This window comes from Neopelma chrysocephalum, unplaced genomic scaffold, assembly GCF_003984885.1.
Source record: "Neopelma chrysocephalum unplaced genomic scaffold, ASM398488v2 Primary Assembly neopelma1_180, whole genome shotgun sequence".
Lineage (NCBI taxonomy): Eukaryota > Metazoa > Chordata > Aves > Passeriformes > Pipridae > Neopelma > Neopelma chrysocephalum.
In genome coordinates this window covers 1,844,153-1,868,434 of record NW_020897842.1, presented here as the reverse complement: position 1 = coordinate 1,868,434, position 24,282 = coordinate 1,844,153, and the positions used below count along the sequence as shown (strand labels likewise).

Below are 24,282 nucleotides of genomic sequence, written 5' to 3'. Positions count from 1 at the left end.
GCTCCGAAGGTGCCCTTTCATCCCTGGGATCCTGGGGAAGGGCAGGAGATGCAGCTGGTTCTTGCTGAGCTAGGCTGGGGATTTAAGGAGCAGCATCAAAGCTGCTTAGGGAAGGCAGCAGAGTTGCTGCCGGCAGCACCGGGCAGGTCCCGGGAACACCTGCTGTGGCCCAACACAGGGCTCTGACCTGTCCAGGAGCCATCACAGCGCAGCTCAGCCCCGCAGTGGCAATGCACACGTGTCCTACATGGGACTCGACCACCCAACCCCAGCCCTGTGCTGGACCCAAAGCCACCAGCCAGGTGGTGAGAGGTCAGGGAGCTGCAGGGGCTGAACCCTGGTACACCAACCTCCTTCTGAGATTTCACTATAAACCCACCATTTCTTCCTGCAATGCCTTTCCAAAGCCATCCTAGCAGGTGCCAGGGGATTTGGCACTCACAGCTGGACAAATTCCTGTCCCCACCACCCCTCCAAGCCAAGCAGAGCAGGAGGGACCTTACCAATTTTTTAAGACAAGAGTTGTTATCAGCGCAGCTATGACCATGATGAGGGACACAGTAATAGTGATTATCTGATGAACTGCCAGACCTGTGGAGAGAAGAAATGAGAGAGAGTGGGGATGGGAGCTGAGGGGACCCCAGAAGAGCCCCCTACCCTGCACAGCCCCCCAGCAGCCCTTCCCGGTGTGCAGCCACGCGCAGCCCCTGGCAGCGGCGCTGCAATCCTCCCTCCTGCCTCACACAAAAAGATCTGTAAGCCGGGCTCCTCATTTCCTATCCTCTCAAGTATGTTCCTTGTCAGCCCGAATTAGGCACGAAGAACGGAAGAGAAGTGAAGACGTCTCCCCTCCGGGACGGAAAGGGAGACGAGCACAGCCTTGCACTGGGTGCAGGATTCACCAGGGATAATAATCACGGTGCTGATGGCTGCTCACTCCGTGCATCGGGTGGGCTCATCTCCCCCTCTTCACCTTCTACGGGGTATCATTTTGGCTCGTGGATCATTCCTAATGAGCAGTTTGGAAACAAAAGCAGCTCGCTGTACAGTATGTTTGTGATTCTGTGCAGCCTTACAGTTGCAATTTCATAATGAAATGATTTTTCCTGGCTGCAGCCCAAGGATGTGCTATTTTTCACAAACAGATGTTGCAGCTCCTGATGGATGGTAGTTTTAATAAATAAATAAGTCTCAGAATGACAGGAAAATAAGCAGTTTTATATATATATATATGTATGGATGCATCTGTGCCATACGTGCGTAGCAGCCCCAGCTCACACAAGGGAATCACAGCTCCTTCCCACCCCAGAGCACACGGGCTCCTGGCTGCATGTCCATGGGCAAGGATGGAGTCAGTGTCGAGGCCACAGCTCAGAGCTGGGGGTGCCTGGGGGCCATCAGACTGCAGAGCTGGGCAGCACTGAGGCTGCCATTGCTCACAGGAAGGATTCACCCACAGCCCCGGGCAGGCAGCAGCCAACTCCCGTGAGCCAGAGCCACAGTACTCGGCTGCTCCACCTCTGGCTTTCATCTCTCCACGGGAATTCACAGGGAAACCACCACAGGGCTCCCCACCTCCCACTGGCACCCAACCTCCCGAAGGTGAGGCGTGGAGAAGGGCTTCTGGCCCCACGCTTTGAGTTCCCGGAGGATGGGGACGATGGGAGCGTGTCCCAAGGGGCCGAGGAGCGCGGCTGGCAGCTCACACCCAGCTCACACCCGCCCGTGCCGGGTCAGCAGCGACGCCCACCCCGGCAGCGCCAGCCCAGCCGCGTCCCGCGTGGCAATCTTGGAGCAGCTCCCAGTGGGACGCTGCTGAAAAAGATAAAAGGAAAGGCTCTAAAAATAAAAATCGAACCAGCCCGGCGGCCGATCCCTTTGAAAACAGAAGCGGCGTTGGGGACGAGACCTTCTGAAACACCGGGAGCTGAGGCAGCGGCGGCGGGGCCGCGGGAGAACCTAACGATGCAATTAATCCTTGCATTTACGTAATGGGAAAGGCACAGGCAGAACAGATTGCAGGTGGCTGAGCTCTGGGAAAGATGGCAGCTCCTCCGAGCAGGACACATGGATTTTAAGAAGGGCTGGATAATTTTAGACTCCATCACATACATAAGTTGCCATATGTACCAGCACAGAGGAAAGTTCCTTTGCATCGTGTATTAATTCTGCACCAGTGCCCAGGGGGATTTCAAGGGGACAGGACATATTTCTCCCAACAGTGGTGACAGACAGAGGGATTGGACTTGACAGGTGACCAGGATGGTTCCCTGGGAAGCCCTACAGCGACACTCACTGCAATAAAGGCCACTGGGTCTTTATTCTTACTTTGCAAATATTTCCAGTCCTTTCCTCTGGGCCCTCAAAGAATGTAGAGTAAGATCAGACAGAAACAGCCAATCTGCAAGGGATGGGATTAATGGATGGGGTACCCTGGGAGATGAAAACATCCCAAAAGGGACACACAGCACCTGGAGGGGCAGGTGAGATGGACAGAGATGCTGCCAAAGGCAAAGAAGTATTTTAGGCATGGCCCTTGGAGCCCAACCAGATGGAGGAAGGGGACTTGGAAGATAAAATCAATAGCTCATAGAGCAAAATTATCATCCTCCTTCTCCTCCTCCAGCATGGGAAGCTGCCTGGCACAGGCATAACTCCCAGTGAGGGACTGTGCCCCCAGAGAGGGACCCTGGGAGCAGGGATTACGGTGCCAGGGTTTTGTTTGCTCATCTCCATGGCAAAAGCTCCGATCCCAGTGGGCCACGGAACCCGGCGGCCACGTAATTACACATTATTAACTGGGGAAGCAGGGAGCTGCAGGGAGGGCAGGCACGGGCACGGGAGGACAGGGAGGGACACCCGGCACCAGTCATGGCACCTGCAAACACCTCAGCCCTGCCAGGGGCCGGGGAGGGCTCCCCCCGCCGAGGCTTTTACCAGGCGATTTGACGCAGTGACCATTTAACTGGAGGGTAATTACAGGAGAAGTATTTAATGGAACTGAGAGTGTGTCCAAGCCCCTGTGCTTCTGCTAGTGCAGCAGAATTCCGTGTGCCGCCTGCCAGGAGGGAAAGCTCTTCAAAGGAGCTCTCTGAACCCTCGGAAATGCTGAAATATTGCTGGGTTTTTCCACTCTCGTGACGTCCGAGCGCGCTCCACTCTCATCAGGCCTTCTCGTCCCCCCCGGTGGGGGGAGAGGGGCCACAGCATCCCGGCAGGCAGCACAACCCAGCTCCCAGTTCCCCACACCCTGGGCAAAACCCCAATCTTCTCAGAGCAAGCCAGTGCCAGGGCTTTTTTTTTATCTGTTATTTTAAAGACCATATATTTGCTGCTGAGATGAAAGCGCTGAGGTTTGGCCTTTCTGGCCACCTTTTGAAACGGCTCCCGGACAGCTCTGCATCAACAGAATTAATTCCATGAGAAAATCCATTCGAGACTAATGTCTTGCTACTGCAGGAGCACGCAGTGGCAGCGAACAGGAGATATAAGCTCTTAATTAAAAACAAAGAGAACCTCTATCCCCCAAGGCCTTTATTTCAACAGCTCTGGTTAGGGAGCCTGTATTTTTCATTTTCCCAATAAAAACAGCTACGAGCCACAACTCTTTGAAGACCCTCGTCAAGGCCTCGGAGCTGCATAAAATTAAAACCGGAGAAAACAGCTCTGTTTCATTTGGCAGGGAGAAATCTGGGGTTACCACTATGTGCCAGATACTGGCTGCACCGGGCCAGGGCAGCCCCGAGCATCCCAGCCCCTTCCTGCAGATGTGCCATGTGGATCTCCCTCCCCGAAGCAGAGCTCTGCACTCATCCTCATCCCTGACATGAGTCTCCTTCTTCTGTTCTCACACGCCCTGGGCAGCGGGATGCCGATGCCTCCTCCTGAGTGTCGTGGAGAGTCTGGAGCAAACTGGCTGGACTTGAGAGGCTTTACAGCTTCCCCAGCCATCAGAACTCACATCTGAGCCCCGAGAGCCTCATCCCCTGATAAAGCTGCTTTTGGACAGAACAATTCAATCAGGAGTGTGTCGTGGCCACCCAGGGGGGATCAGCCAGACTCGGCCACAACACGAACCTACTGCTGGTTAATAGCTTGTAAGGAAAATAATTTACAAAAGCCACGAGGCCTAGATAAATGGGAGGAGACGTGGCAGGAGCCTTCTTCGAAAGCCTTGGTCCAGTGCACAGCCAGTTCCTCTGCTGCCTGACTCACTGTGCCATGAACTGCCTTGGGTCCTCTCTTCCCATGCCTGCCCCTTGGTTTTACACCTGGTAAATCAGGGTGGTCATTCTAAAATCCAGTCCAGGGAGTGCTAGTCATCCTGAGGTAAAAATGCAGCTTTTCAGCAAAAAACCCACCAAGGTTCCTGGTAACCTCCTAATATTTTGGGCTGGACTGATAAAAGAAGGAAAATATCATGCTGCTGCTGCTTAATGTTCTTGCCAAGAAGGAAGATCCTAGAGGCTTATGCTAAAGACACTGGGACTTATCTTCTCAGGTGTTACAGCAAATATCACTGAGAAATAAATACTCAGCGAGCAGCAGAGGAGAGTTTCTGGCTCATTGAGACGCACGTGGGAGGATGTACAGAGGCTCACTCACCATCTGTGCATCCCAGGGAGGGAGGGTCCCTCGCAGGGAGAGCTCAGCTGATGGCCATGCTCCTTCCTCGCTTCCACCATCATCCTCCACCCTTCAGGAGAACTACAGCTGATGCACGACCTTACAAGGCATCCTTTGGGAACCCCATGGGAAGGGCGACCGGCTGTGCTGGCCCAGGGGACACCATCCAGCCCCCTCACCTCCCCTCCATCCTCCGGCTGCGGCATCTCCCCGCGCCTTGGCACAGCGGATCAAAGAGGCAGCTCCATCCCCACCGCCCAGGGTCTTCTTTTAAACACATTTTATCTTTAATTAATTCCTTTGAAGCCTTTTGCATCCACTATCTCCTCGCATCCAGCACCCCCCTGCTGCACCCTCTTTCTGGAGGCAGGGTCATCCCCAGCAGGAAGCCAACGTGTCTTTATGACTATTTATTCCCAACGTGCTCCCAGCCGGTGGCAGGGAGGGGGCAGCAGGTGGGCTGGGGACAAAACGGGCTGAAATCTGGCTGCTGGCACAGCGGGCGCTCACACTCACACCCTTGCAGCCCCTGCCTCCACTTGGGAGCACCCCAGCCCTGGGCAGGGGGTGTCCCTGAGCACCAGCTCCATCAGGAGCTCGGAGAGCGTGGTGCCAAATGTGCTGCCACCAGCCATCAAACACCACTGAGAGCAGCAGACAGCACGTGGAGTTTTCTGCCTTATAAAGCACTTAAAGGTCTAATTAAAGACAGCTTTATCCTAATGCTTCTGAAAGGAGCCTCGGACAAGCCAGTGAGTGCAATTCCTGCATCACTCTGACAGCTCCAATTCATTCCGCTCTCCTCTGCCTTGGCTGAGGCTGTGGGACTGGGGGATGCTCTGCCTTGGTGGAGGAGCCCAGCCCACGCAGAGAGTGCCTGGTGAGGGCTCCTCACAGCCCTTCCCGCTTGCAGCACGCTGGAATTTTAATTATTCCTCTCTTTCCCTGCTCCAGAGCAAAACGATTATGACAGCCCCGAAAAAGGAAGCAGATTTTTGAAAAGCACAAGCATAACCTACGCCTGGGTGAACATCTTGTGTGCCCAGCTGATGCCAGCAGTGCTGTGCCGTGCTGCAGGGGTGGCACCGGGACAGGCACACCTGAGCTGCAGGTCACCTGAACCCCTGTGGCAGCACCCACTGAGCCAGGGCATGAGCCAGCCCCTCCTCTCATCCCAGGCCTCACCAGCCATCACTCCTGTGCCATCTCTCCTGCCTATGAGCTGAATAACTCCTATTCTGGAGGAATATTTTTAAGCTTGTTTTTGCTGCCAGCAACTCATGGAGACATTGTTTCTGGCGTTTTTTTCTTTCCTTCTCAGCGAGGAGGAAGGGGGCGAGAGGAAGATGTCACAGAGCAGAGCTGTGTTGTTCATCTCAGCGAGTGCTGCTGCCTCCACTCAAGTGTCCCCCTTGCTGTGAGCACCCCAAGGACCCCACAGTCCCCCAGCATCAGCAGGTGCCCAGAGGTGAGTCCTGCTCCAGCAACACAGGGAGGGACAGAGGGACACAGCACAGGAGGGACTCGGGGGCAGCAGCACTGTCATCAGCACGACAGGAGCTGCTCCGTGCAGGGAATGTGGGTCTGCACGGCCGTGGGACATCTCTGGGACAGCTCTGCCAGCTCCTGGGGTGATCCCAGCTCCTGTGGGTGCCACACGCAGGTGGGACCACCCCGACCCCCCTGGGCAGCTGCCCAGGGACAGCTGAGGGACCACAGGCAGCAAGAGCAGCGTCACAGCCGCCCCGGGCTCCCGTCACCGGACAGGGACTGGCAGTGCTCGCTCAGGCAAATAAACCGTACAGGCGAGTTACCTCATCCTCATTTGTAGCCATATGTTTTTCCCAGCAGAGAACAAACACTTCCAGCCGCTACAGCTTATATAACAGAGCAGGAGCAGGGCTGGGGAGCTGCACAGCCTCGCGCAGGCACCGCGCCAGCAAAACCGGCGAGAGCACGGACCCTGTCTGGAGACGGCGGCGGCTGCTCGCTCCCGAGGCAGGGCAGGGGCACGGTGCTCCTGCCGGGAGAGAGTGGGGAGCCCTCCGGGGCTCTCAGCCCCAGCACTGGAACAAAAAAGCAGATCTAGAGCTCAGGAGCTTTTCAGCTGAGGGTGGACGGGCTGGGATCAAACGGGGCCTTTAGCCCTGTAAAGGAGTTTATCACATTCACCGCTCAAAGAGAAGTTAATTAGCAAAAACTCCGATCCCGGAAAAAGCCCCTAATGAGAGCTAAAGCCAGCAGATTAAAGCAGCTGGGCCCCCTGGGAGCTGCCGGGGCTGCAGCTCCCGTTGTTCTGTGGCCAGGCGGGACAGCAGTGGTGGCACTGGCGGGTGGCACCAGCGGGTGGGTGGCAGCACCACCGGCTCATCCCCGCCTAAACAAGGCAGCTCACTCCAGTAAGTCCCAGAGCCCCAGCACATGCCAGCAGTTATCCTCCCACAGCTGGGGCAGGCAGAGGGGAAAAGAGCCCACGGGACCCCACACTCCTGGATCAGATGATGCCACCCAGGCCGAAGGCACTGCCCATGGCAGGTCTGGGGAGACCTGACTGACAATCTCACCACACAGCGAGCGACTCACGCCGCAGCCCTTATCAATACTCCCTCGCTAATCTATCCAGCCAATTCCAGTGTTCGTGAAAGGTGTGTAGGTTGGGAGTTATTTTGCCTCTATAAATAACTCCTTTAAGTCAGGAACAACATCCTGGTTGCACCGTTTCTTTCTGCCAAGCAGGGCATGCTGGATAAATTAATTGGGATTAAGATTAGGCCATAAAATTCCTTTTCATTTTGACTAGAAAATCACAGTGGGCTCAGAGCAGTCGATGCACAGTGAGTAAATTCTGTAAACTATCCACTGATATCCCACGGTTTAATATCAGCAATAACAAATATAATTTGCAATAAATGTGAAGCAGCTTTCCCATCCATGTCCACGCAGCAGCCAGCGCTGGGGGAAGGCATCGCCGCGCTCGGCGCTATTACGGGAGATGGCTGTGGATGGAGCCTGTAATGGGGAAACACAGCAAGCGGCTGGAAAACACCTCGGGTAAAGGCGATAATCAGCGCTGCTGTTCACCTCCAAGCCTTTCTTTAACGTCACACTAACTCCTGTCCCACGCAGTGCTGACACCGGGACACTTGTCTCACGGTGACCCCTCCGCTCCAGGACCCCCCAGCCCTCCCGACGACGCTGCCATCGCCCCGGCCCCCGGCAGGTCCTACCTGTGCTGTCTCCCAGCCCGCGGGGCGGCCGAGCGTCTTTGCCTCCGCTGCTGTGGCCGGCGGCCGGTTCGGCGGTGCTGGTGCGGCCGGGGCTGCCGCGGGGCACGTCCCCGGCGGGCGCGGGTGCCGGGGTGCTGGGGGACGCTCGGGGCGGCGTGGCGGCGGTGGCGGCGGCGGCGGCGGTGGTGGCGGTGGTCGTGGCGGCGGCGGTGGTGGTGGTGGTGGCGGCAGCGGTGGCGAAGGCGCCGGGCAGGGTGCTGCTCTCCAGGGAGTCCTCCTCGCCCGTGGGGCCCCAGACGATGACCTCGGGCAGCGCCGTGGGCCGCCCGTCCCGCGGGGCGAAGCCGCGGCCGCGCAGGTGCCGCCGGCCCCTCCGGGAGCGCGGCCGGCGCAGGGGGTGGCCGGCGGGCAGCGGGGCAGTGAGGGGCGGCCGGCGGGAGCGGGGTCTCTGCAGGGGGGGCGCGGGGGCGCAGGTCCAGGGGGGCCCGGGGCGCCGCAGCTCCTCCCCGCTCCCCGCGCCCCACAGCGAGCCGCGGGACAGTCTGTGCCGGAGCGCCGGCCGCGGTGAGAGCCTCCCCCCGGTGCCGGTGGCTGGGGGCTGGCAGCTGGCAAGGTCCATGGCTAGGTGGAACATGGCTATTAAAATCCAAGCATGGCTTCCAAGCGGGTAACCTGACCTGTGGACAGACAGGGATGGTGTTAGAAGGGGAGGGCAGCAACCCCGCGCTCCCTCCCAGCACATCACATCCTGGCCGTCCAAACCCAGCCGCCCAAAGCAGCCCCCAGCCCGCACAGGTCCCATGGCCCTCCCTGGCACTCCAGACAGAGTCCCCCAGAATGACATCACAGGGCACCCTGAGCCCCCTCCCACTGCAAAACCCACCACCACAAACATGGCAGACCGAGGATCCCCATCCACAACCGTGACTTTTCAATTGGTCTGGGAAAGCTGGGAACCACTTGAGGATGGGTTTTACCAGGAAACGCACTGAGGAAGCCAAACAGCCCTTTTGGGTGAATTACCCAAAGCAGGTGGCAGAGCAGAGCACCGGGGTATCGGGGAGCCTGTCCCCTGCTTCCCAAGCCAGGCACGAGGAGCCACCCCACAGGCAGCACTGTAAATCCCTCAAAGAGCTGGAGCAGATGAGTCCGTGGGCTCTTGCATTTGCACATGTAACCCTTCTCCTACTATGGCAGTCGCCCACACCGCAGCAGGAGCATCCTCCCACGGAGCACGGCACATCCCTGCCATGGCACATCCCTGCCGTGGCACATCCCTGCTGTGGCACGCGGCACCTGGTGCCGAACACAACCCTGGGGCACAGGGAGGGCAGGACAAGCAGCCCCTCTCACTGCCCTCTCTGCCACAGAGCAGCTGGAAATGCCCTGAGCTGCCAGCAGGCTCAGCAGTTACCATTTTGGTTTGATGTAACATGTCACCAACACATCACATCACGTCACAGCCCCCTCCCTTCCCCAACAGCACCACACTCCACGAGGCTCTGCTCCCCTCGCATCTCCTCTAAGATGCTGCCCCGCGTACAGCAGCAAGAAAATGCCTGATAAGCAAATTTTTGTTGTTGTTTGTTTTGGTTTTTTTTTTCCTGGGAAAAAAAAATCATTAGGCCAAAGCCCCAAAAAAAATCTTTACTCCATTTTACTCAGCTTTTACACGAGAAAGACTTTTGTTGAACTCAGCAGGAGTTAATGAGAGCTTTACATGGCTAAACGGGCTAATCCTCCACAGCGGTGCCCGCACAGTCCTTGGGAGCACGACAGAATGTGCATCTGGTTGACAGAAGCATTTGTACACTCCCTCCGTGCGTGAGCAAGCGAAGCTAAAGGAGCTGACCTGGATACTCCCAAGCACAGGCTTTTTCTGCTCAGAGGATCTCTGCTTTTTTCCTAATTGGGTATTTTTTCAAAGCGTAACAGCATTTATTTTGGGGAGGGAGAAGGCAACGCAGGGAAAGAGTGCAGAAGGAGAAAGGGAAGAGCCAGAAACAGACAACAGAAACCAAAATAGTTCGGGCTGGGGGAGGAAGGATTTCAAGGCTTTCAAAAACCACAAACCACCCAAACCGTGGTGGTGGTGGGTTTTTTTTAGAGGCTGGCAGAGCGGTGTCAGCACGAAGAGTGTCCCCCATGTGCTGTAGGCAATGCTGTGTCTCCACCGGCAAGAAGTCAGGAGCTCAGGCTCCAGCCAGAGCATCAAACACGGACTCACCTTTGCAACACTCATGTTCACTCCAGCAGCATGTCAGGCTCGATTTCAGCCTCTGTCCAACTCCCCAGCGTCACCTGAAATGTCTCCTTGCAAGGAAGGAGAGGTGCTGGGCACCTCCTGGCACGTCACTCATGCCCAAGTGCCACCTCTAACCACCTGTGACCACCTCCAGATCTCGTCCCCTTCCCAGCTCTCTGTGTTGCCCAAACTCAAAGCTTTTATGAACAGCTAATGAACGGGGCAAAGGAAGATGTGCCCAGCCAAACCTGGGGCTTGCTGCATCCCAGCCACTGCCTGGAAGCTGCTGAAAGACAAAATGTGGGTTCTTGGTGCTTGGGATTGGCAGCTCACAGGAAAAAACAGCTATTCCCTGTTTCCATCTCCTCCTGCCTCCTCATGACATTCCAGCCTGCAGCTTGCAGGGGTTTGCTCCTCTGGGACCTGCCCCAGCATCACTGCATCGTTCATGGCAGCATCAGGAGGATGCGTGGGAAGAGCCAATGTACAACCCTCGTTTTCCCCTGGGTCATGCTGGAAACTCATGTCCCAGTGTGGCCATGCAGCGTCGGTAATACCCAAACAGCAAGTGTCCCTTGCTCCTGCCACTGCTCCCCTGGCCAGAGGCTCTGTGACCGGGAAGGACATGGTGGGGGACAACCAGATGGGGCAGACCCCACCCTGCCCTTGGGGCAGTGTGGGTCACCCTTCCACCTGTGTCCCTTCGAGCGGTGCCAGACAAGGGGCTGTCACCCCAGGAGCACCCTCCTGGCCACCCTGCTGGCTGCCACAGCCCCAGGAGACGGATTCAGGGACGGAATCAGCGAGCCTGGTTACCTCGGAGGAATTCTGCGTGGCATGCGATCTTCTGAGGGCTTTGCAACAACAGATAAGAGCAAGTGTCCTTCAGAATAAATAGCAGCGTGTAGGAGTTGCTGTTGTCTTGGCAACGCAGCGTGATGTGCCCGGCGCGGCGGCGGGGATGGATGCGGCAGCGCGTGGCACGGCCAGCGGCGGGACCACCCGGCCCTCCCCTGCCACCCCTCAGCCCCCCACCCTGAACCAGCACCCTGCCGAGGCAGGGCAGCGAGAGAGACACGTCCCAAAGGCACCCTGGGAGCGGGGACATATCCCACCTGGAGCTCCTGCCACCGTGTCCTTGCCCCAGAAAACCTGGGCTGTTCCACGAGAGCCTCCCGCAACTGGCACAGCACGGCACAGTGCCCGGGGAGCCCCCACATCTCCACCTCCCTGCCGCCCAAACAGGCAGAAGAGGAGCATCGGGAGCCTCCTGGGAGCGTGAGCACCACTGCTCAGAGCCTGGGAGGGCATTCCAGCCTCTCCGAGACATCAAACAGCTCAAACACCTCTCCAGGGCACAAGCTGCCCCTCACTGGAGGCAGAGCAGAGCCAGAGGATCCTCCACTGCTCCCACCACAAGGGATCACTCCCTAACTGCACCCAAAGAGAGGCTCTAGCACAGGGAAGGGAGCACATTGTCCAGACACACACGTAGCACCCATCTGCCTTGGTTTGGGGGCACAGAGCCAGCCCTGGCTGGGAGTACGTGAGGGCCAGAGAGATACATTGGGAAAGGCCTTGGTTATGCTGCTCACTCAGGAATCAGGGATTTGGTTATTCCTGACACCCCCATAAACACATACAAGCTTTCTTGCAAAGAGATTTGGGGAGCGTGGGCAATTTTCACATTACTTCTTTTCCCATCTTGGAGGTACATGGGAATGTTATCCCAAAATACTTCTCAAACTCAAGGAAAAATTCAGCACAACTCTGAAACTGGGCTGGAAAAAGAAACGTGTAGCAGAGATATTTGAGAAGATGAACTCCCTTCCTTGCTCTCCTCACCCGAGGCCTTTGGTCCCACCAACCACAAATCCACTCCCGTGGCTCCGTGGACAGCGAGGCAGCTGCACTCCCACACAGGAAGGGGAACTTCTACAGGTATTTACCTGTCAGGAGCACAAGAGCAGATTTCAAGGAAACCACTGTGCAAATGCCATGGATGGGGCACACCAGGCACTCTGGGACTCTTTGCTGAGTCCATCTGTTCCAAAGGTGATGGAGCAGTGGGTGCCAAAGGTGCCACTGCAGAGGCTGGAGCCACTGCAGCCTCCACGCCCAACGCGACACCTTTCAGAGCCCTCCTCTGTATGAAACCCCTTCCTGAATCCTTCCAGCTGCAGCCGTGTGCTTTGAAGAGGAGGACAGTTGGCACTTGAGAGAGAGATTAATTTCAAGGATGCTGGAGGACACGAGCTCGCCGCTGCCTTCGGCAGTCGGGAAGAGGCTGCCGTGGAACTCAGCTGCTGCCGCCACTGCACACGTGGTGCCAACCTCCACGTGCAGGGAGGGAAAGCAGGAGTATCCAGCATGAAGTGGGACAGAAGAGTGCCTGCCCCAGTGCCAGGGACCTTCAGAGGATGGTGGCACCTTGGGGAGCCCTGGTACTGCAGACAGGACACAGGTTAATGCAGCGCACCCACCGTGCTCCCAGAAACCCCCAGCTCTGGTAACGTGTCTGAGAATTAACTGGGATCGTGGCTTTGACAAACATCAAAACACCACCCGTCAGCACTAACCCACTTCCCCGAAGCCTCAAAGGCTCACTCGAGTGCAGTCCCTTTCATAAGGTCCTTGTTTGCTCTCCAGCACCAGCCCCTTTCTCCCCTGCCTGTGGAGACACTTCACAGGAGCATTAACTGCAGAATAGGCTGATTTTTAATGCAGAATTATACAAGTGGAGCCATTCTTCCATTTCATGCCTCCCGTTAGCTAATCTATCGGTATTGCTCGGGGAATCAAGGTTATGTCCTTGTTGGGCTGATTTACGAACTCTGAGCATTTCATATCTCCAAACACTGAGCGAGGCAGAGACAGAAATATTCCTGTGAATGCCTGGAGCAGGAGCAGGAGCCGTGGCCAGAGAGATGGGGTGATGTTTGCTTGAGCCAGGCATGACACGGCAGGGAAGTGGGTGCCACGCTCTGCCATGCTCTAGGAAAAGCCTCCTTGGCAGTGTGGCTGTGTGTCCTACAAAGGCGTTCGGAGCACGGCACGTTATGAGAGGACGTGCAGGAACTCGCTGCATACGGAATGGAATGAGGCCGCTGCATCCCACGGGTGACTTTCACGCTGGAGCAGGAGGAAGAGGGGAAAACTTCAGTGGCAGATACTTGGCCTGCAATTGTTTGTCCTCTGAGGTGGGGACTGCAGCCCCAACCGCAGCCGCTCTCCTCTCCATCCCGCTGTCCTGTGCAACAATCCCTGCAGTGCAGCAACTGTCCTTTGCTGTCGCACTACCAACCACTGCCAGGGAAACAGAGCATCGCTGTCCTGCGCCCCAGGCTGGACTGGGACCCTCCCCAGGGCTGGGAGGAGGGAAGATGCACGTTCCCATCCAAGGGCAGCATGGCTGGGTGCCAAAAGGCACGTGACAAGTTACACCATGAGATCAGCAGGAGACCTTGTGGACCACCCCAGTGGGGCACCCAGCATGTCCTACACCGCACCACCAGCATCAATGGCACCATGGGGACCTTTCTGAGCTCTGGGATGAGTCGCTCTGATCCCAGACCCAGTGAGAACTGGGAACATACTATTCACTGCGCTGTCTGCAGCCCCAACTTCTTCCAAGATAATTACAAATTTGTGAAAATATGGTTGCCAAGCTCTTTAAAGCCAGGACTGGGACTTAAGGCACAAAGGCTGACACATAGTAGCACCTAAGTAAATTAAATGTGCCACATCACTACCTATCTATATTACAGACCTGAGCTTCAGGATTACCTGCTAATAAAAGTGATATTTAAAACAAGTCCTAAGTTCCTTCGCTGCCCCCTTCTCCCCACAAGTAATTAAACTGACGCTGCTTCCCGCAGCGGAGGGGATGGGATTTATCATGGAGGGAAATCAGCAGAGGGTGAAATAGGTAGAATCCTCACCGCCACACTGCCACAGCCTGGCAGACAGCAAACACCCACTTCCCTGGGAAAAGGGGACGGAAAGGGGTCAGCTGGGGCTGGGAAGTCAGCGGTGCCCCCAGGATGGAAATGCCAGGATGGAGGTGGCTGGATCCATCCCTGGCTGTGCCTGGGGAGCCGTGAGAGGGGGGCAGGAGGGCGGCCGCGGTGGAGGGGAGCTGCTCGCTCTTCTGCCTCTGCCTTGAGCTCACCCAGCTGCAAATAAACAATTTTACCATTTGAATAGCCGCGAGTGCGGAAGGCATAATTAATACCCAGCGGTACCATCAGCCAATGTGCTGATGCGGGAGGTGCAGCCCTGCCAACGCCGGCAGCGCTCGGCTCTGGCGCCGCAGCGGCCCCGGCTCCTCTCGCCTCCGGGCCCGTCCTTCGCTGGAGGCACAGGAAGGGCAAAGCCCTTCTTCAGGTGCCTGGGGCTGGTGCTGGAGCCCACCAGCAAGGGACCCCTCCGGCACATCCCACCCCTGCACCCTGGGAAGACTCAGGGTCTGGCAGAGCAACGTGGGGGAGAGAAAAATGGAGTGGACAACAGTGGGTGCACATGGCATTGCTGCGAAGGCAAGAGCCGGTTGGCTCTACATTCCCACTCGCTGCCAAAGCCAAGCCAACCTTTAACCCGAGGTTTCAAGTTCAGTTCCCATTTCAAAGACTGTAAAGGACACTGACAGGACAAAGGGTCCAGTGCCTGCGGTCGGCCTGGGGATGAGCATGAGAGCTGAGCTTACGCAGCGAGCTGGCCAACACCACCCATGATGGCCAGCCCAGCTCAACTTGCTCTAGACAGGGGCATGACATCTGCTGTAGAATGTGCCCACGGTGGGCACAGTGTGGGTACTGCTGGAGGATCCCTCTCAGAGGGCACAGTGTGGGTGCTGCTGGAGCATCCCCTCAGCGGGCACAGTGTGGGTGCTGCTGGAGGATCCCCCCTCAGCGGGCACAGTGTGGGTTCTGCTGGAGCATCCCCCTCAGTGGGCATGATGTGGGTGCTGCTGGAGCATCCCCTCAGTGGGCACAGTGTGGGTGCTGCTGGAGGATCCCCTCAGTGGGCTGGAGCATCCCCTCAGAGGGCACAGTGTGGGTGCTGCTGGAGGATCCCCCCTCAGAGGGCACAGTGTGGGTGCTGCTGGAGCATCCCCTCAGAGGGCACAGTGTGGGTGCTGATGGAACATCCCCCTCAGCGGGCACAGCGCAGCCGCTGCTTCCCCCGCCGCCGCCCCCCGGCAAACACTGGGTGCATTTAGCGTGGCAGGGCTGGACAGTGGGCATTTCATCAACCCGCCGGCGATAACACTCAGCTTTTGTCCCGCCCGGATAAAGGGGGTTTGTGAGCACTGGCTTTCCAGCCCAAACCTGCACCTGTCGCCAAGTTACTCCACTTGTCCCCCCCTGAGTTCTGCGCCAGTGCTGGGGACCAGGCAGCAATAAGAGCTCCAGCTCAGACACAACCTGCTGGGAAGTTTCACATTTCCACGTCCACCAAAATCTTGTTGAAAAGCCACAGCTTCAAGCTCTGCTATTGCTGATACTAAAAACAACCCATAAATCTAAGGAAATCAGGGTTTCCCCCTTATTTTAGCTTCCTCTTAAATCTCCTCATGTATTCCACCTCCTCACGGGCACCACAAAATCACACCGACCTGGGAGGTCCCAGCACACAGGATGGTGCTGCCCTCTCCCATCCCCATCACGGGAGCAGAAAACACTCCCCCATATACCAAACACATGGAAAAACTGGTCTGCTGAGGAAATGCGACTGCAATGAGCATGTTAAACCCAGAGCTCGGAAATCATCCCTAATGCTGCCCACAATAAATAAGGCCAGTGGCTGGGCAGGATGGTGCATTTCCCTGCAGCCACCAGCCAAGGAATTTCTGCTTTCCCTGCTTTGCTCATGAATTTTCTTCCTTTGCCACATGTCTGCCATCCTGCAGGATCATCAGGCCTCCTCCTCGGATAAAGGGACCACCCCATTGGGGTATCCAAGCAGGATGCAGTGCCCAAACACTGTGGGATATGATGAGGTTGGATGGAAGAAGTGAGGCTCTCCCCACCAGGATTGCAATAATCCTGCCCGATCTCAGACTAGAGCTGGAGCCTTATGAGGGGTTTCCCTCCTCTGAATGCATATCCACAAAGTGATTCTAAGAGACAGCGACTAATTCAACCCAGCCCTCAGCTCTGAAGGACCCACAGAGAGGAAAACCATGGCACAAGCTACAGCTTACACTGCCCTTTAACCCTGCTGCTTCCTACGTAAATAATCTTATTTTCTAAATGAACGTGCCCAAGAGCATCATTACAACGAGTGCAGGAAATGCCCTGATCTAAAAAAATAAGGTAAGTTGGCTCAGTACATCTAAAGTAGCAGCTTAATGAGCTTTAAAACAAAATAATTAAAAGAGGTCTGTGGCGTTGTTGTAACACAATGTGTCTTTGCAGGAGCTGTGCATCAGAGCCCACTGCAGGATCTGTATCAACGGGAAATCCCGCCAACCATGGAACACAATCAGGAGAATATATCTCCTAGTGGGATTTTTCATGATGAACTCCCAAAGAGCCCTGCCTTCCCAGGAGCGAAGATAAACACTGACCTGCTGGACGTGTCTGGAAGACCAGCACAGGGCCCACTGACCCCTTCCCATGGCAAAGGTTGGATGTCTGCACAGGGAAATCCAACTAACTCAGGTCTTCACTCCAGCACCATGGTCTCCTGGTGGAGCTGCTCTCAATTTGCAGTGGAGTGAGTGAGATCCAGACCTGTCTTTCTCCCAAGAAGTCCCTGGAAGCCCAGGGATGCGTAGCCTGCCGGGAAACCTCAGCAGCCATCCCCAGGAATGAACACAGGGAACATGTCAAGAGTTTCAAAAGCTCCTGAAACTCTTACAGAAATGGAGGTGAGAGGAATGAAGCCTCTGAAAGCAGAGAGAGAGGCACAGATGGCTTTTATGGAGCAAGAAATACAATGGGGAAAAAATGGAGCAGCAGAGCTCTCTTTGAAGGTGTGAAATGTCAGCAGGGAAGCCAGGAGAGAGCCAAGGCCTGGGAGTTGGGAGCTGGGAGCTGAGCACAGGGCGCTGTGTTGCCTGGCTGAGGCTCCAGCTGCAGCCCAGTGCTGGGGAGTTCCCAGCCCCCTGCTCCCGAGACAGCACCAGCTCTGCCCAGCCCCTCCTGGGGACATCCCACCACCAGAGAAGGCTCAGTGTGACACACAGCACAGAGAAACGCGAACAGCCCAAAAAGATGTTGAAAAAGCCAAGCCAAAATAGAAAGCAAAGGCAGCGGAAATGAACTCTGGGGCAAAGACTCTTGATCCTGTCACAGAGAGTTTTAAATCCCCTTTTAGCACCAAGCAATTTCTTTTCCACAAAGAAGAGCCTTTCTCCCTGCCATGGTCACCTCACTGCATATACAGCATCCAGCCAGCTCACAGGCTCTCCCATTCCACCCGTGGCAAAATCCTGGTGGATCAAGGTGATGGTGAGGAGAAGCCTCCAGCACCTCAAGAACACCGTGCCACTGGGGGCAAGTCCTGTGAGTCAGGAATCATTGTGTTCTGCATCTCATTAAAAAAACAATAATCCCCTTTGTGGGAGAGATTAAACTTTCGGAGCATTATCTCTGACGGGTCAGCAGCAGGGGATGACCTCCTGCATCCCTCAGTATCTCAGCTTCCTTCAAAGGCCCCTGAGCCAGCAGCCTCACTTCCACTCCTCATCCATCAAAATTAGCAAAATTGATTTTGCCAGAGAATATGCCACTTTGACAGGAACCCAGAGTAAGTCCTGAGTACATTATGTTGGAGGAGTAGAGCCTCTTACAAAGCCCAGAAACAAGATGATGAGTAACTCATCCTCGTCCTTCCCACGGAAAACTGGAAAACCCATGAATGGCAGATACTTGTAGAAAAGGGGTTGATTCTCTTTGAGAGCTCTTCCCAAAATAACACATCCGGAATGGCCGCACTTTCCCTACACAACATCCCACCGCTGCAGACTCAGCAGTGCTCTGGCTCTGGCCAAGAAGAGGCAGAGCTGACCACGCTCCCAGCGGGATGCACGGCCTCATCTCCCGGCATTAATCACCCATGTTCTGGTGGGTCCCTAAGTGGATGTCCTCATCCATGTCAATTAACCGACGCTTCATTACTCGAGTGCTGCAGAGGAGCAGAGATGCTATCGCAGGCTCCGGGAGCAGGGCTGAGGTCACGGACGGGACTCCGGCAATTATGGAACGTGTCCCTGAGGAAGCCGTGCTTGCAGGAGGCTCGGCTCACCAGGCAGGCAAATCCCGGGGGGAATAACCCGGGCTCCCCCCAACCTTGTCACATCTTCAACCTGAATGACGTGCAGTCAAGTGGCAACATCAATTAGCACCGTTTGCTCTCACCGGCGCCGCCGAGCAGCGAGTCCCCAGCCCTCCCACGCCGAGCACAGCAGCTCTGCACAGCTCCTAAGCCAGCATTACACAGCCACATTCCCAACTTACAGGGCCATAAACCACGCCTGGAGTTTCTCCTGACCATCCCAGGATGCTGCAGAAGAGGCACAGCCAATACCCTCATGGACAGGAGCCATCGATCCCCAACAAGCCTTAACTGAGCACCACAGATCCACTCTCCCACCTGGCACGTGTGTGTGCTGTGCTGCCAGTGTCCCACAGCACACAGTCACTCCTCACCGTGGGTCTCTGTGCCAGCATGTCCCCATCCCCTTGCTTCTCTTGTGCTAGGGCACGTGCCCTCCAGTGAGCTCCTGTTTTTCCACCTCAAGGATCCAAACTTGTCTCTCTCTTGCAGGAAGCACCTCGCCACTCCCAGACGACGTGTTGTTTTTGAAGCAACTTCTCCTCAGCCTGTATTTGGAAGTCAGTGGAGTTGGCAGCTCTGGCACCGCAGCCAGGCCAGGGAACCTTCACTGCTCCCACCTTGCCACAGCTAAGGCTCATCCCGTGGATGCTTCAGCCGGCGTCCGGAGCAGCTCTGCAGCCAAGGCTCTGCTTTTCCTCCCTGCCAGCTTCTGCAGCAGGAGATGAAGAGTCCTTCCCATACCCACAGAGATGCTGCGCCAGGGAACAGCTTCTGCTCCCAATGGTTTTGGCTTATGGGGACACAGCAGCCACTGGCAGAAGGGACACGGTGCCGCCGGGATGCTCCAACACTGCCAGGAAAGCAGAGCTGCTGAGAAAGACCTTCAGAGCAAACTTCAACAAAAATCATCGCATGTCAAAGCGTATCTCCTGCCTACGCATCATCTCCGAGTCACAAGGAGACATTTTGCAGATCGGAGTTGGAAATGAGCACTTTGTGAATGACTGGCTTTATTTGTTTTTTTAAGTCCTCAGGCAAGTCCCAGGGGGTGCTTTGGCCTCCAGCCCCGGACACACAGTGCCTGCAGACCCTGTCCCTGCTCGTCTCCATGGAGCTGCTCATCCACCTCCAGCCAAGCTGTGCCTCTCCTCCTTTTCTCACTGTTGCTTGGGACCAGAAATGCCAAATCCCTCAGCACTGCTGGGAAGACACATCCAGCTGCACTGGAGGTGTGTCTCCACCCTGCTCCCAGAGCACCCCGTCCAGCAGCCCTGGTCCCAGGTGAACGTGCCCCTGCACAGCGCCCAGCCCTGCCACCACGCCACGGGCAGCACGGGCACTTTGCCTCCAGCCTGGGCAGCCCTGTGAGACAGTGGGGGGAGATGGAGCCAAAATGCCCATCGGTTCCTGCCGTGTCCCCACTCGAAGGCGTTGAAACGAGGCTTTAGCGCGGCGTCGCCTCGCAGAGCCAGGGAAAGCAACTGAGAAACCCAGAGAGCAGGAGAGATTCAGCAGCAGACAAAACCTCATTTCACAAGGAATCCTCATAAAACCAAATTAATGTTGAAGGATGAAGGCAGGTAAACCTCCCACGGTTAAGTTCAGGCCACTGAGACTCAGTTTAAATCTCTCAGCAGTTCTGATTTAATCAATGCATTTCCAAGTGAAATTAGATGAAGTACATCTCCATCACAGGAAATTATATAAGCTATCAAAGTCTGTAGGTGCAGGTCCCGGTAAGAAGAGCCACAGGAAATATTCATATCAACTTGAATTCCATTTTTAAGGACGTAGTTCAGGTCCAGAGTTTAACATTATTTCAGTGAAAAAAGTCACTCTGATGAAAACAGTGAGCCAAGGCAAGGAAGGGCCAAGCAGCAGCTTTGGGAACATCCCCTGGAAAACCTGCAGTGGCTGCTGGGACACCGGGCTTGGCCAGAAACCCCCTCCCAGCAGTGCCACCCAGCACAGTGAGGGAAGGAAAATGGAAGGAAAGATGGAAAGAAAGACAGAATAAAAACCCCTTTGTTTTAAAGGAGGGGGTGAAAGCACCAATGAGGCAGCTCCATCCACTGATCCCACCCAACACACTCGGCCTCCAGGAATTATCCTGCTAGAAGAGTTTTGCTGTCAAAACCAAACTCTGTTGGGCTTGAACTGCTGTCACCTACTTGGTGACCACCAGCTGTCAAGGAGAACAACAGGCACCACAACCCAGAGCAGAGCAGCTCCTGCTCCTCTGGCTCAGCACATTGATTCCCGTAATCTCTCCTCCCAGTCCTTCTCCCATTAGCTATATTTAAAGACTTAGGCACGCATACATTTCCATAATGAACCTCAGACCTGTTGGAAGTCCCATGGATTATTCACACCCTACAAAGCTGTCCTTGGGAGCCACTGGCAGTGCTCACCACCGCCCTGTAAACGTGTGCACCCTACAGATACCGAGGTAAACAAGCCACGCTGAGAGAGCTCGCAGATCGGGTTGGGTGAGGGAAGACGGGAACCAGGCTGGAGAGCTGGCCTCTGCCTTGCTGCCATTCCCTGCTCCAGGCTGGGCTCTGGAGGAACATCAGCAACTCCTCCTTTCCAGCAGGTGACCATTACATAAGGCAGAGCCCAGCCGTGGTGCCCCAGTGCCGGGAGCAGCCGGACCAACAGCTCGCCCGCCTCGTGTCCCGCACGCCGAGGGCCGGCAGGGTGGCTGTGACAGCCCCCGAGCATCCCAGGCCAGCGGCAGCACCACGACAGCTCCCACCCGTCGCCCCACCGGAGGCACCACAAAGGAAACGTGGTGGCTCCGGCGTTATTACAACAATTATTCATGCTCTGGGAAGTGCTGCCGGAGCCCCGCGCCGCTCCCCTCGCTCATGAGGGAAATTGCTGCCGGCGCGAGGTATGAACCGCTGCATAACGGCGCAGTTTATTCAAGCATTATTGTGGCTGTTAAGTATCATAGCCGGTGACACCAGATGAATTTCTGTGGCAATCAATCCACCTGGGAGCAGCCAGCTCAGCCCCTGTGTGGATGCGGGATGAGTAAGGACTCCTCAGTGGAGGCCATTAACTCCCACTGCTTGCTGCTCTCATTACTTCCCAGACTGCAAGGCTTGCATCTTTGACAAGCGGCTGAATCTACATTTGACAGCGTGAACCTGATGAGTGAAATTCATGGAAAATGTTTGCTTTGGCAGTAACTGCAAGGCCCATAAAGTTTCCTCGGAGCCAATGCGCAGGGATGTATGCCTTTTAATGAGTTGTTTTATACAATCGCCGAGAAATTGCAAGCGGTGGTTTTACTCCTACTGCAAATCACTCCGGAGCTCGATGCTGTAAAAACCGTGGCATATTGTTTAAAACATTATACTCGCAGCTATGGAGGGGAAGTCCTCGGCAGAGCTGGCAGCCCAGCAGCAGAAGGTGCCGTGCCCTCGCAGGCGCGCAGGCACTGACGCAGGCGTGTGCACGCACACGTATGTCCCCGTACACGCGGGGAGCGACGGGGCCGCCGCCGTCCCCACAAAGAACAGGCTTTGCCCCGCAGCACCCACACCTGCCAAGGGCGGCGCAGGGCCGGAGCATCCCTGGGACCTCGCGGGGGCTTTCAGGGCAACGCTGCTCACCCAGCCCCGCTCCAAAATGGAGAGCAGCAGCTCCCCTTCGCGTGAACCGAATAATTCCGAGCGATGCAGTTGCACAGGTCTTGCCCTCCCCAGCAGAGGACCCCAGCTCAACACGAGGTCAGGCACTGCTACTGCCCCGGGGCGAAAGGGATCCGACTTGAAAGGAGCAGCAGGGTACCATCTCCCTGCCGCAGGCAGCCGCTCCAGGCAGAGGCTGTGCAGGGTGAAACGGGCACTGCAAAGCTCCACTGCTTCTCCTGGAGCTATTTTTCTAGTAGTCTTCAAGAAAATGAGGAGAAATGACATGGGAAATGTCAGAAATAAAGCCAGAAGCAATTAGAGTTAGAGAGAAGGGAGAGCAGCAGGCAAGGTTAGCAGTAAAGTTATCTCTTATTAAAAATAAAACAGGGAGGGACTGGAAGCTGATGAGGTGGTGGGGAGGACAGCCTGGCGCTGGGGATCCAGGAGGAACAGCACAGAAATTCACAAGGCAAATGAATCGAGGAGGGAAGCAAGCAGAGGGCTCCCGTTCCCATTTGCTAAACTCTGCTCAAAAATAACAAAGCAGAGGGCATCCTCTGTTCCCAAGATTACAGCCTTCTGTCGCTCCAGCCCTGGGAAACGGGCTTTTCACCTGCCAAGGATAAATCCAGACACGAGGCACCCTAAGAAAACCTTCAGGTGCTTTCCCCAGGAGGAATTCCTAAGGTCACTACATCACCACGGACTCTGTCCTTCCCACACACAGCAGCACATCCTTGGCGGACAGACAAACAGACATCTCTGGCGGCAGCGTGAAGGCGCTCACGTGCCCGGGCCATCAGGGTGCCCCAGCCAAGGGCACGGGACAAAGCTCGGGGAACGGGAGCCGGCTCGCCACGTGCCGCTGGAATACACGGCACGGCACACGCCAGGGTAACAGAGAGGCCGAGGGCCTCCCCCAACTCCTCGGCACAGACAAAACCTCAGTTCAGGTTTCACCCCCCAGGACTCCATCCACAGCTCGGGCAGACGGACAAAGCCTCCAGTGACTCGCCAGGGGTGACGGACAAAGGCCTCTCGCATCACCGCTCGCTGCCCGCGGCGTTCGGGGGGCCCTGCCCGCCTCCCTCCGTGCCCCCGAGCCACAGCCACGATCTGCTGGAGCGCAGGGGCGTGGGGGGCAGCGCGGGCTGGTGGGTTCCCCGAGGTGCTGCGTGGGGTAGGGGTGGTGGCGGGGCTCCATCCATCCATCCATCCGCTCACCCCGCAGCCCCCCGGGCACTCAGTCCTGCTCCTTGGGGAGCAGCCGCGGGGCCTGGCACGAGCTGCGGTAGCGGGGTGGCTGCTCGGGACCCCTCGCCTTGGGACCCCTCTCGCAGGAGCAGGTGACATGCCAGAACCACCGTCCCGTTCGGCAGGGGGAGGTTTGGGGTTTAGCCCCTGCCTCACACAACCGCTCAAATCCCGGACTTTCTAAACACAAAACCGGGCTGGGGGGAGCGGAACGGATCGTGGATCTCACTTTTCCTTAGGGTCTCACTTGTTTAACCCGCTGCTGCTTTCACTCGATTCCACCGAGATGGGCTTAAACCACCAAACCCCAGGTACTGCTGTGGCTCCGGGGCCGCGCACAGGCAGGGGCCGGGGCTCTCCAGCCACAGCACCATGGAAATAATAAGATTTCGGCTCAGATGACTTCGCAGCGGTAATGAAAATGTGTTACGTAACAGTTTGCCTCCGTCTCCTCTGCTTTGCAATTCTCGATTAATCTCCCAAACACATCCATCCATCCGTCCATCCATTCATCCATCCATCCATCCATCCGCCCGCGTCCCGGCCGCCCCCCGGCCCCTTCCCCCGAGCGGCCCCCGCCAGGGCGGCCAGAGGGGAGCGAGCAGCCGGCGAGGGGACAGGGAGCGCGGATCCATCTCCCGGGCAGGGCGGGCGAGCGGAGCGGGCGAGCCGGGCGGGGGGGAGCGCCGGCACCGCGCGGAGCGAGAACCGGCCGCGCTCCCCGGACGCGCCGGCAGCCGCCGGCTGCACCGCGCGCTCGCCGCTCCGCTCCGCACACCGCTCCCCATCCCGCTCCCCATCCCGCTCCCCGCTCCCCGCTCCAAGTTCACGGTTTAACTCCGCCGCTCCCCGAGCGCGCCCGGCGGCGGGATGCGCCCGGCGCTGCCCCGCGGGGCCGCCGCTCCCCGGCCCTACCTGCTTCCCGGGAGCCGTCGCATCCACATCGTCACGTCTCGGCCCGGCCCGGCCCGGCGGGGCTCAGCGCCTCAGCGCTCCATCC

The 24,282-nt window shown here is 56.8% G+C and overlaps 1 protein-coding gene across 1 annotated transcript in view; it reads right to left on the bottom strand.

Moving 5' to 3' along the window:
- Positions 1-24,282, bottom strand: part of AJAP1 (adherens junctions associated protein 1) — a 36,283-nt gene extending 12,001 nt beyond the window's left edge. The window contains exons 1-3 of the mRNA XM_027702139.1: positions 24,198-24,282; positions 7,854-8,530; positions 504-591 (exon numbers count right to left, since the gene is read on the bottom strand). Coding sequence (XP_027557940.1) covers positions 504-591; positions 7,854-8,530; positions 24,198-24,226 — 794 coding nt within the window. The 5' untranslated portion in view covers positions 24,227-24,282. The remainder of the gene's footprint in view (positions 1-503; positions 592-7,853; positions 8,531-24,197) is intronic.